This window comes from Neomonachus schauinslandi, chromosome 11 (assembly GCF_002201575.2).
Source record: "Neomonachus schauinslandi chromosome 11, ASM220157v2, whole genome shotgun sequence".
Lineage (NCBI taxonomy): Eukaryota > Metazoa > Chordata > Mammalia > Carnivora > Phocidae > Neomonachus > Neomonachus schauinslandi.
In genome coordinates this window covers 57,094,665-57,106,641 of record NC_058413.1, presented here as the reverse complement: position 1 = coordinate 57,106,641, position 11,977 = coordinate 57,094,665, and the positions used below count along the sequence as shown (strand labels likewise).

At 40.1% G+C, this 11,977-nt stretch overlaps 1 protein-coding gene across 2 annotated transcripts in view; it reads left to right on the top strand.

Annotated features, from left to right (window-relative positions):
- The first annotated feature begins 537 nt into the window (after positions 1-537).
- CLNS1A (chloride nucleotide-sensitive channel 1A) overlaps positions 538-11,977 on the top strand; it is a 30,326-nt gene continuing 18,886 nt past the window's right edge. Inside the window, exons 1-2 of one of the 2 annotated variants that reach the window (XM_021704641.2) lie at positions 538-788; positions 6,494-6,630. In XM_021704641.2, the coding sequence (XP_021560316.1) occupies positions 664-788; positions 6,494-6,630 (262 nt within the window). In that variant the 5' untranslated portion in view covers positions 538-663. The remainder of the gene's footprint in view (positions 789-6,493; positions 6,631-11,977) is intronic. The other variant, XM_021704640.2, reaches the window with a different exon arrangement.

The following is an 11,977-nucleotide window of genomic DNA, read 5'->3' as shown; positions in this document are numbered from 1 at the left end:
GGCTAGAAGAGCCCTGAACCCATTAGACCTCCGACCTCTAGATGAGCGCGGTCTTTGATTCCTGTCCAAGGCTCAGGCCTCTGTTTCCTTTTTTGTAGAAAAGCACATTCCTGGGCGCCTGGGTGGCTCAGTTGGTTAAGCGACTGCCTCCGGCTCAGGTCATGATCCTGGAGTCCCAGGATCGAGTCCCGCATCGGGCTCCCTGCTCGGCAGGGAGTCTGCTTCTCCCTCTCCCACTCCCCGTTTGTGTTCCCTCTCTCGCTGTGTCTTTCTCTGTCAAATAAATAAATAAAATCTTTAAAAAAAAAAAAAAAAAGAAAAGCACATTCCTTGCGCCTCCTCTCTCACAGGGTTGCTGTGACGACCCAGCAGTAGGACGTCGGAGAGAAAAGTTCAGGTATCTCAAGCGCGGAGCCTTAAAACGGCGAGGAGGCGGGGCCCGGAGAGAGGAGTCACGTGACCAACGCGGCCGGGTCCGGTCAAGCCTCCGGGGGCTCGCCCCCAAACGACTCGTCTCTATGGTGGATGGGGCTCAAATTCCGGTGCGGACTAAGTTGCTCTTCCGGGGTGATTGCCACCGCTTCCGGGGCGGGGCGAGGCTTGCAGCTGGGGTCGCCGTGTTTCAGCTCCCTCCTGGCCTGTGTCTCCGCGCTAGCTGCTGCAATGAGCTTCCTCAAAAGTTTCCCGCCGCCCGGCTCGGCTGAGGGGCTCCGGCAGCAGCAGCCGGAGACCGAGGCTGTGCTGAACGGCAAGGGCCTCGGCACCGGCACACTTTACATCGCTGAGAGGTAAGCTGGGTTCCTGTTTGCCAGTGTCGGCTTCCTGCGCGCCGCCTTCGTCCCGCTGGCGCGGGCTGAGTGGCGGGCCGGGGGCGAGACCGCGGTCTCGGGGGCTGCTGCAGGCTGAGCGCGCGTGCTCCGGGTCGCCTCGGGGAGGCTTCTGCCGGGGCGAAGACTCGATTGTTGTGGTGTCCTCTCCTCCCGAGTCTTCCTCTTTTTCTTCACGCGGAGTTCTCTTATTGATTATGCTTTTTACCTGCCTGTTTTCCCGACGTCTGGTGCGTGCGTCGCTCTTTACTCAAGGTTTCGTTTTAAGGTTTTGGGTTTCCAGCCCCTGAGAATCATCGATGTGCCTCTCTTTCCTGTAAAAAGGTGCGGGAGGTGTTGCCCTGGGCAAAATATGTAAGTTTAGAGCGGACTGTGGAGGATTTTAAAAGTTTGGTTAAGAAGTATGGCTTTTCTTCTGTAGGTGTGGATGGGGAGAGGAACATCCTCAACCCCACGCAAGCTGAGGTCATATCCAGAGGGACGAGACTCCCATTTCTCGTTTCCCATTTCTGACTCCCATTTCCATTCCTAGAAGGAATCGCCCTTTTATTTGGCCGCCTGAAGCGCTGTACTTTTACAGTAAGACAGTAGTGTCTCAAATATCGTAGTTGTAGGACTGAGGTCCCTATTTCCTTGACACATGGTTCCAGTCATCATCATGCCCACAATGACACACTGAATCCTTCCCTTCCTTGAAATTTGTCTGACTGCTTTTGTCTACAGTCAGGGAAATTTCTCTCCTTTTAAGAGCTCATGTGATTCCATTGGACCCCCACAGAATATCCGGGATGATCTCCCCATTCTGTTAACTGATTAGTGACCTTAACTGCATATACAGGTTTTCTCTTGCCATGTGACAATATATTCACAGGCTTGACACGGGGGAGGGAGGATTTGAAGGTCCTGGGGGAGGCAAATTTTTGCCTACCACAGAGGGCACAAAAAAAATGTAAAGAACCCTTTGTTTGAGGGAAATCTAAACATTGAGCAAAGCTTAGGCTTTTTTTTTTTTTTTAAAGATTTTTATTTATTTGACAGAGAGAGAGAGAGCGAGAGCAGGAACACAAGCAGGGGGAGTGGGAGAGGGAGAAGCAGGCTTCCTGCCGAGCAAGGAGCCCGATGTGGGACTCGATCCCAGGACTCTGGGATCATGACCTGAGCCGAAGGCAGACACTCAACGACTGAGCCACCCAGGCGCCCAAAGCTTAGGCTTTTGACCAATGACTGAGATAGGAAAAACAGATGGGAGGAAAAGCAAGTTGGGGGTGAGGTGCAGATATTGGTCTGGACATATGTGATTAATTGGACACAAGAGTGTGTATCTTGGAAGAGTGGAATTAAAGATAGAGATTAGGAAATCATTAGTATAAAGGTTAGCATATACTCATGTGGGATAGGTTAGATACCCCAGAAGAGAAGAGAACCAAGGCATATATCTACAGTAAGAGGTAGGTTATGGAAGAAGAGACTTGAGAACAGACAAGAGGGAGAAGCAGTCAAAATCTGAAAAGCATCTGTTGGGTAATGACAAGGAGATCTTTAATGATTTTGGGAGAGCAATTTCTTCTAAGTGGTGGAGAGAGCAGCACAGATAGATTATTAGTCCCTACACCATCCCTTTTTCTCCATGGCTTCTCTATATATTGACTCTTTCTAAAATACAACTACTGTTTGGGGAAGGAAGACAAGGCCCTAGGTTTGTCTTTTCATTTTGAAAAACTTCAAACCTAAAGAAAAATCTCAAGTGTTGTTAATTAATACACACAAAGATTCATCAGTTGTTAACATTTTACCACAGTTATCTTTTTTCTGAGCTGTTTGAGAGTTGCAGACATGTCCCTTCATCCATAAATACTTTAGCAAAAATTTCCTAAGAACAAGGATATTGTTCTGTATAATCACAATACAGTTATCACACTGAAGAAATACAAACTCCTTGTAAGGTCTTATATGTTTAAAAAAAAAATTTCGTATCAACTTTTCACTGAGAAATCTCTTACCTTCTTTAAGAAAATATTTTTGTAAAATATACATACAAAAAGGAATATACATTATATATGGATGATTTAAAGAATTATAATTAAACCAACCCTTGTATGTCCACCATCTAGGTTAAGAATAGAATATTATGGGGCACCTGGGTGGCTCAGTCGGTAAGCGTCTGCCTTCGGCGCAGGTCATGATCCCAGGGTCCTGGGATCGAGCCCCGTGTCGGGTTCCCTGCTCCGTGGGAAGCCTGCTTCTCCCTCTCCACTCCCCCTGCTTGTGTTCCCGCTCTCGCTGTCTCTCTCTGTCAAATAAATAAATAAAATCTTTAAAAAAAAAAAAAAAGAATAGAATATTATGAGTACCATGGACAGCTATATTCATCACCCTTTACTCTGTTAGCATTACATCCTTGGTCTCTTTCCACTTTTCTTTCCCCCAAGCATTTCCAGGTCTTGATAGAATCAAGGCCTCAACAAACTAGGAAGGTTTCCTAGAGGATATGACAAATGAGTATTAACAGCCAGGTGAATGAGTTGGGGCTGAGGGGGAACATTCTGTTTAGAAGAGACAGGATGCTCAGAGGCAAGGGTGAGAAACAATATTTAGTTAGTGCCAGAATATATAATACACCATATTCATCTGAGGGAATGAGGGGAAAAGAGTGGAAAAATAATAAAGCTGGAAAAGGAGAGAGCTATGCTCCATGAGTTTGGCTTATTGCCCAAAGGCTTTGAGAAAATTACTTTAGGATTTTAGGCAAAGAGAGATAGGGTCTGATTTAATTTAGGTGGTTTCTCAGATGTGTGTTGAGAGATACAGAACTCTCAGGCTTATTTTCAAAGTTGAGTTTTCACAGGGAGTTGACTTTGTTACTCAGGTAAGGAACGGATCAGAGGCATGAATCATTCAAAATAGCTCATGTGAAATGGATAAAGAGGGTAATTAAATTATATCTTAAGCCAAAGTTAATTTTAAACCAAATAATTAAGCCAACTCAAATTCAAAACTTTTCTCTTTCTATCCTGTTTTTCACCTCATGCCAGGAATAAGGTATAATGATCATACTTGTTCAAAAGCATTAGAAATTAGCAAAACGTTCCTTTGTATTACTGTCTAATTGTTTTTCCCTTTTGTGACTCATGGCTTCTTTGGGTTGGGTATAGTTAATTAGATATTTTGGTTTGGGAGGGCTTTTCTTCTAGAATATGTGAAAAATGAATAAGAACATAGCAGTCAGAGTAAATGTTGCTTTTGAGTGGAACTTGCTTCTGTTTTGTAGAGTGCATATCCATGTCCATGTATAAGGAACTACAGAGCAATTATTATGTGCTTTTTAAAGACCATAGGGGCGTGTTGGTAGCTCAATTGGTTAAGCGCCAGACTCTTGATTTGATTTCGGCTTAGGTCAAGGTCTTGGGGTTAAGAGATCGAGCCTGATCGAGCTCAGCAGGGAGTCTACTGGGGATTCTCTTTCTCCCTGCCCCCCCCAGGTGTCTCAGATAAATAAATAAATCTTTAAAAAAAATAAAGACCATAATTTGATAGGCACTGAGTCCATTTTATATTTCAGTTTTTCCATCTTCTAATTGAGTCATTAAAGTTTTGTGGCTCTGGATATTTGAAATCATTTTGGACACCCAAATTTGGGCTATTACTTTCGGAATTGTGATGATGCTGGGGCATTTTTGAGATGAGAAAAGGGAGTTTATTTGCTTAAAATAATAGAGTTTTAGTAAAGGACTAGCAATATTTCATGGATATGTGAGGACTATTTCATCTCCACATTAAGAAAGCAGTGGACAGGAAAGGCACATATAGCACACACAATCTATTACAATAATAAAATCTATTTCTTTGGAACTAATGGGATGAATCATTCTGGAAAATCATTTCTAGAGCTTTTACCTCTTTAAGCTTCTTAAGATTTATCACTTTAAGCCTCCCAGGTTTTCTTTTTCTGTTTTTAATAAACATGTTGAAGGGAAATCCTTGCAAATGACAGTGCATCTTTTCTTGTTTTTGCTTTCTTCAGTGTACAAGTCATTGCATTTTAGTGTATTTACAGAGTTGTACACATTTTCACCACAATCTAATTCTGCCTTTGCTTTTGATAAGTGAGGGTCATGTATTATATACACTTAATTGTGTTGTCAGACATGAATTTCCTTTAGGGGGACTGAGGTGTCAAGTTCAACCTCCCCTTACATTGAATGTGAATGATCTCAGACTGCTGGGCTGCCATTTTTCTTACCCAAGAGAGTCCTAGGTTCATTATTGTATTTGTTTTTGCTTGGTTAGAAATGAGACAACCAGGCTTGTTAAAATTGTATAAAAAGTAGAATGATATGGGGGTGTTATTACATTAATTTCTTTTTTTAATAAAAGTTTATTGAGATAATTCACATAGTATACAATTCAGTGGTCGTTAGTCTATTCACAGAGCTGTGCAACCATCACAATTGATTTTAGAATATATTTTTTAAAAGATTTTATTTTATTTATTTGAGAGAGAGAGAGCACAAGAGGGGGTCGGGTCAGAGGGAGAAGCAGACTCCCCACTGAGCAGGGAGCCCGATGCAGGACTCGATCCCGGGATTCCGGGATTATGACCTGAGCCGAAGCAGTCGCTTAACCAACTGAGCCACCCAGGCACCCTAGAATATTTTCATCACCCCAAAAGAAACCGACACGCATTAGCAGTCAATCTCTATTTCTCTCCAGCCCTATGCAGCCACTATATTGCATTAACTTTTATCCCATTAACATTTTTTTGTGTGTGGTCTCTTAAGGATCTTTTTGCTACTTTTTTTTCCTGCTAAGTGGTGCAGTTCCAGATGGGTGAAGTATTGCCAAAAAGTTAGCCAGCCTTTAATCAAAACTCAACATACTGATTTTGGTGATATGTTTCCTTTATTATACCAATAAAATATTTGCATTTGGCCACTTTTGAAGGAAAACTAGACTTTATTTGTGGCTTTCTTTTAAAGCTGCAGAATAAGTGAAAGGCTCATAAAGTCTTTCAATGGGATAAATATTGTCTAACTTGTGGTAAGTATTACAGCCATTTCATGTGTATGTCATTTAATGTAGGACTTGTGGAGAAATTAGTGACTCCCAAGCATCTATTGCACACTTACATGCTGAGCACTAATGCTAGTGGTTTTGAAGAATGTGAAATAAAGGAATATGACAGGTTCTGTCAAGTAGCTCATATTCTGTCAGGGTACATATGAGATTCATTACCACAGAGTTAAGTGCTAAGTGGCCTATTACTGCGCATAAGTGCAGTTCAGAAAAAGAAGAGATTATTATGGACTGGAGTAATTGGAGGGAGGGCTCAAGGAGGAGCTGGGACTTAACCAGTTGAGGAATTGCAAAAGCAAGGCACCTGAAGACATTCTAAATAAGAACCAGCATGGAAGGCATGGAAACACATGTGACTTAAAAAAAAAAAAAATTGCATTTCAAATTTTTTTGAATTTTTAGCTAGAGGAGAAGAGAACAGAATCAAGAAAGTCATTTCCTGCTGCTGAATTTTATTATTTTAGGAATATTTCTAAACACTAAGCTTGAATTTATTCACATGCATAAAAGTGTCCAAGCTGAACCTTTATAAACTTTAGGATTAAATTAGGATTTAATTTCTTAAAATAATCTACTTTACACATGTTTTTCAGCCGCCTGTCTTGGTTAGATGGCTCTGGATTAGGATTCTCACTGGAATACCCCACGATTAGCTTGCATGCAGTGTCCAGGGACTTAAATGCCTATCCACGAGAGCATTTGTATGTTATGGTGAATGCCAAATTTGGAGGTATGTATGGTGTAATTTAATCTTGAGCTTCCTTTGGTGGAATATTAAATATCATATATTTAAAAAGCAGTCTTTGATCATAAAGTAATATTCAAGCCATTGACCTCTTTTGGATAATGGTTTATTAAGCAAAATTTCAACTCAGTAAAATAATTTGGACACTGCTTTTTACTTTCTCTATATATTTGCACTTAGAATTATTCAGTTATTGTGGATTTATATTTCTACTTTTTCCTCTTGCATTGAATTGTTTATTCTTTTTTTTTTTTTAAGATTTTATTTATTTGAGAGAGAATGAGATAGAGAAAGTGAGCATGAGAGGGGGGAGGGTCAGAGGGAGAAGCAGACTCCCCGCTGAGCAGGGAGCCCGATGCGGGACTCGATCCCGGGACTCCAGGATCATGACCTGAGCCGAAGACAGTCGCTTAACCAACTGAGCCACCCAGGCGCCCTGTTTATTCTTTTTGTAAAGGCATTTATATTTGGCACCCTTAGAAGCTTGGATCAGTATACTTTGTGCTTCTAAGAGTTTAGCGTAGAACCTGTTGTTTTGTTTCGTTTTATTAGAAAAGTGGTTCTCAGTGGGGGACAGTGTTGTGTCCCCCCCCCCTTTAGGCAGTGACATTTCGATTGTCATGACTGGAAGGGGCATAGAGTGCTGCTGGCATCTAGTAGTTAGAGGCCAGAGATGCTACTTAACATCCCACAAGGCACAGGACAGCCTCCCACAATCAGGAATTACCCAGTCCAAATGTCAGTAGTGCCAAGGTTGAGAAACCCTGTGATACAAGATTCCCAAGTTTTTGCTATTGAAATAATTTGAAAGATTCATAAAAATCTAGTGAAAGTGATAAAAGAAGGGGTAAGAAAGAGAAGAAAAATCCACTTTGGGGGTTGTTGACAATGGGTTGTAGGAATTCCAAATGAGAAGTTAGGCACAAAATTAAAACTTGTGTTTAATTTTTGTAAGCGTGACTAGATGAGAAGTTTTTCCTATATTGTGTTAGTTTAATATGCTCAACTTTTGTAGAAATGCAGGACTTTGTGACTGAAAGGACAATTTGTTACACTTTTACTGAACTTGTGCTTTTAAAATAATGGGTTGCCTTTCTCTGAAATAGTGTGTAAGAGACAGTTCCATGAATTTACCTGTTAAGCTATTGCTCCTCCAATTTAGGATTTTAATATGATTTCACATATAACATGACCACTTATACTTAGTGTGACGTTAATTATCTAATAACTTTTAGGGCTTTTGGCAAGCCCTGTCTCATCAGCCCTGCCTGATTCAGCTATCTGAAAATATTTTTGTTATAAGATTTCAAACACTTGCCATTGGAAAAAGTGCAAAGATTTCTAATGAAATTTGAAAGAGAGGGTAAGGAAAAGAAAAAGCTGTTGACCTTGGGTTGTAGTAAGACTTCCAAATGAGGAGGTATTGGGCACAAAGTTCACTTTCCAAGTAGGTGCAACTCTGATTTTATAACCGAGATTATTATTATTTCATGTTTAGTTTAAGCCATTCATTCATAGAATTGCAAAGACTCAGAGGTGACCTTGCCAGTCATTTCCAAATCCTGGTGTGAAATGCCCATAGATAGTGGAGAGCATTAGCTTTGGGCAAAGGTGTATGTCAGGTGTATGTCAAAAAATTAGGTTAGAGAGGCAGGGCTTCAATAAAGCTAAAGAGAAAAACACATTGGATGAGACTGTCATTAACTTGGTAAGCAAGTTATTTTCGTCTCTCTGAGCCTCAGTTTCATCCAGAAAAATGAGGGGATTGTAGTAGTCTTTAGTTCTTAAACCTGGCTGCACAGTAGAAACACCTGGGGAGCTTGTTAAAAATGCAAATACCAGGAGTCCCAAACTAGGCAGTAAGGATTCAGTAGGTTTGGGATAGGTATTTTAAATGTTTCCTCTATATGATTATTTTCTTGAAATTAATGGGACTGTGATTAATCCTTTCTTACTAAACTAAGTCAGACTTCACTTCTTACTAAAAAGTAGAATCCTCCTGGGTCACATTTATGTAGTACTTCTCCAGTTCCGTTTATGTGGGATTCAACTCTTCTCATAAGTTACACGTGCTTGGATCCTGTTTTCCCAGCCTTTGTTCCTCTCATCCTGATTCTCCAAGCTTCAGATGTTTGTTTCTCTTTGGAACCTCCATAAACCTTATTAAAGTGGACTTTCAGCTTATAGTTGAAGATATTAGATTATTTTTAAAATAACTAAAAACTTACTCCCACTGTTGAAAATTTAGAAAGATTTAGAGACTGGAAATACGGCAGATACTATGATCTAGCATGAGATAATGAGTGTTGGTCATGGTTGTGTTTTTTTCTTACTTGCAAAAATACTGTATTGCATTTATATTTCTTGCCTTAAGGTAGATTCCTGAGGTAAAAAACAGATTGTTATAATTGTTACTTCTAGGGAGAGGAACTAGAGTGGTAAGGACTTACTTTTTCCTTGGACTACATCTACACTCTTTCAATTATTTTTATACCAGCATGTATTACTTTTATAATATAAAAAGTGATGTTCATTCAGTTATAGAATAATAGTTCTAATATGATACCATTTTGTTTTTTAAAACACTGAAAAAGTTTGGTAATACCATAATGTATTCAATTCAACTGTTCAGAGTTATTTTATTTTATTTTATTTTATTTTTAAAGATTTTATTTATTTATTTAAGAGAAAGAGAATGAGAGAGAGCACATGAGAGTGGGGAGGGTCAGAGGGAGAAGCAGACCCCCCGCCGAGCAGGGAGCCCGATGTGGGACTCGATCCAGGGACTCCAGGATCATGACCTGAGCCGAAGGCAGTTGCTTAACCAACTGAGCCACCCAGGCGCCCTGTTCAGAGTTATTTTAGAATTCTCCAGTATTTTTGTATTATTTCACTTGTTTACAGAGGACGGTATAACAATGTAACCATATAACAGCAACAGGACAGAAAAAGTCCTATGAAATCTGTGATTTAAAATTGTAAATACTGGGCATTTAAAATTTTTTCCTTTTTTGTTTATCTGTATTTTTTCATTCTATATTCAGCTTGTATGACTTAGAGGAAAAAAAAAGCATTTAGATACCCCCTATAATTGATTCCTATGAGTAGAATTGCTGCTTTAAAGGTAGTACTTTTAAAGCTCTTAACATGTGTTGTCAAATTGCTTTCCAGAAAGTGTATATCAATTTACACTTTCAGTAATAGTATAAGAACCTTTCTACCTTATTTTCATCTGCATGGAGAATTAAAATTTTTTTAAATGGTAACTTTAATATGCTAAACAACATTTAATTTATATTTTTATGTGTTTTTTTAATTTAAATTCAGTTTAGTTAACATATAGCGTATTATGAGTTTCAGGGGTAGAATTTAGTGATTCTATTTAAGTATTTTGTTGACCTGGTTTTTAAATTTTTTATACTTTTTATTTTTTAAAGATTTTTTTTTTCTTTAAGTTGTTTTTTTTTTTAAAGATTTTATTTATTTATTTGACAGAGACACAGCAAGAGAGGGAACACAAGCAGGGGGAGTGGGAGAGGGAGAAGCAGGCTTCCTGCTGAGCAGGGAGCCCCATGCGGGACCCGGTCCCAGGACCCTGAGATCATGACCTGAGCCGAAAGCAGACGCTTAACGACTGAGCCACCCAGGCACCCCTAAGATTTTATTTATTTATTTATTTATTATTATTTTTTTTTGTATGTGTTTTCTTTTTATTTTTCTAGTAATTTATTTTTATTTGTATTTTGATACTTTTGGAAATAAGAAACAACTGGTGCTTCCCCACAAATGGTCTGAGGAGCAATGCTCTAAAGTGGTGCTTTTCAACCCTGGTTGCACAGGACACTGACCTGGAGGAGTTTTGTTTTTTTTTGTTTTTTTTTTTTTTAATTTATTCATGAGAGACAGAGAGAGAGGCAGAGGGAGAAGCAGGCTCCCAAGGAGCAGGGAGCCCGATGCGGGACTCGATCCCAGGATGCTGGGATCATGACCTGAGTCGAAGGCAGACGCTTAACCATCTGAGCCACCCAGGCGCCCAGACCTGGAGGAGTTTTTAAGATTTTATTTATTTATTTGACAGAGAAAGACACAGCGAGAGAGGGAACACAAGCAGGGGGAGTGGGAGAGGGAGAAGCAAACTCCCCGCCGAGCAGGGAGTCCGATGCGGGACTCGATCCAGGGACTCCAGGATCATGACCTGAGCCGAAGGCAGTCGCTTAACCAACTGAGCCACCCAGGCGCCCCTGGAGGAGTTTTTAAACAAATCCCCACACCAGGGTTCATACCGCACATCAGTAATTTTTTCTCTTTTTGACTTTTTTTTTATTATGTTAATCACCATACATTATTACATCATTAGTTTTTGATGTGTTCCATGATTCATTGTTTGCGTATAACACCGAGTGCCCCATTTAGTACATGTCCCCTTTAATACACATCACCAAGCTAACCCATCCCCCCACCCCACTCCCCTCTAGAACCTTCAGTTTGTTTCTCAGAGTCCATTGTCTCTCATGGTTCATCTCCCCCTCCGATTACCCCCCTTCATTCTTCCCCTCCTGTTTTCTTCTTCTTCTTTCTTTTTTTTTTTTTTTAACATATAATGTATTATTTGTTTCAGAGATACAGGTCTGTGATTCAACAGTCTTATACAATTCACAGTGCTCTAAGATTTTATTTTTAAGTAATCACTGCACCCAAGGACTTAAATTTAGAACTCTAAGAGCAGGAGTCTCATTCTCTACTGACTGAGCCAGCCAGGCACCCCTAAAGATTTTATTTTTTATGTAATCTGTACATCCAGTGTGGGGCTCAAACTTAAAATCCCGAGATCAGGAGTCAGTGTCCTCTACCAACTGAGTCAGCCAGGTGCCCGACCTGGTTTTTTAAAATTATGGAATAATTCAAACAGTGAAAAGTACAGAGAGTAATAAAAAATTTTCATTATTCATGATCTAGCATAAATTCTAACTTTTTTTCATAGTTACTCTGGTTTTTAAAGAAGTAAAACTGGGGGTGCCTGGGTAGCTCAGTCAGTTAAGTGTCCGACTCTTGATTTCTGCTCAGGTCATGATCTGAGGGTCCTCAGATCGAGCCGTGTGTCTGGCTCTGCGCTCAGCGGGGAGTCTGCTTGAGATTCTTTCTGTCTCTCTCCCTCTGTCTCTTCTCCCTGCTCGCTCGCTCTCTCTTTCTAAAACAAATAAATAAATCTTTAAAAAAAACAAATAAGACTGTATCAGTACTGTTAATCCTTTTCGTACCTTTCCCATTTTGTTTCATATTTTATCTCCCAAGTTAAACATTATCCTAAAGGCGGTATGTGTCCTTCGCATCT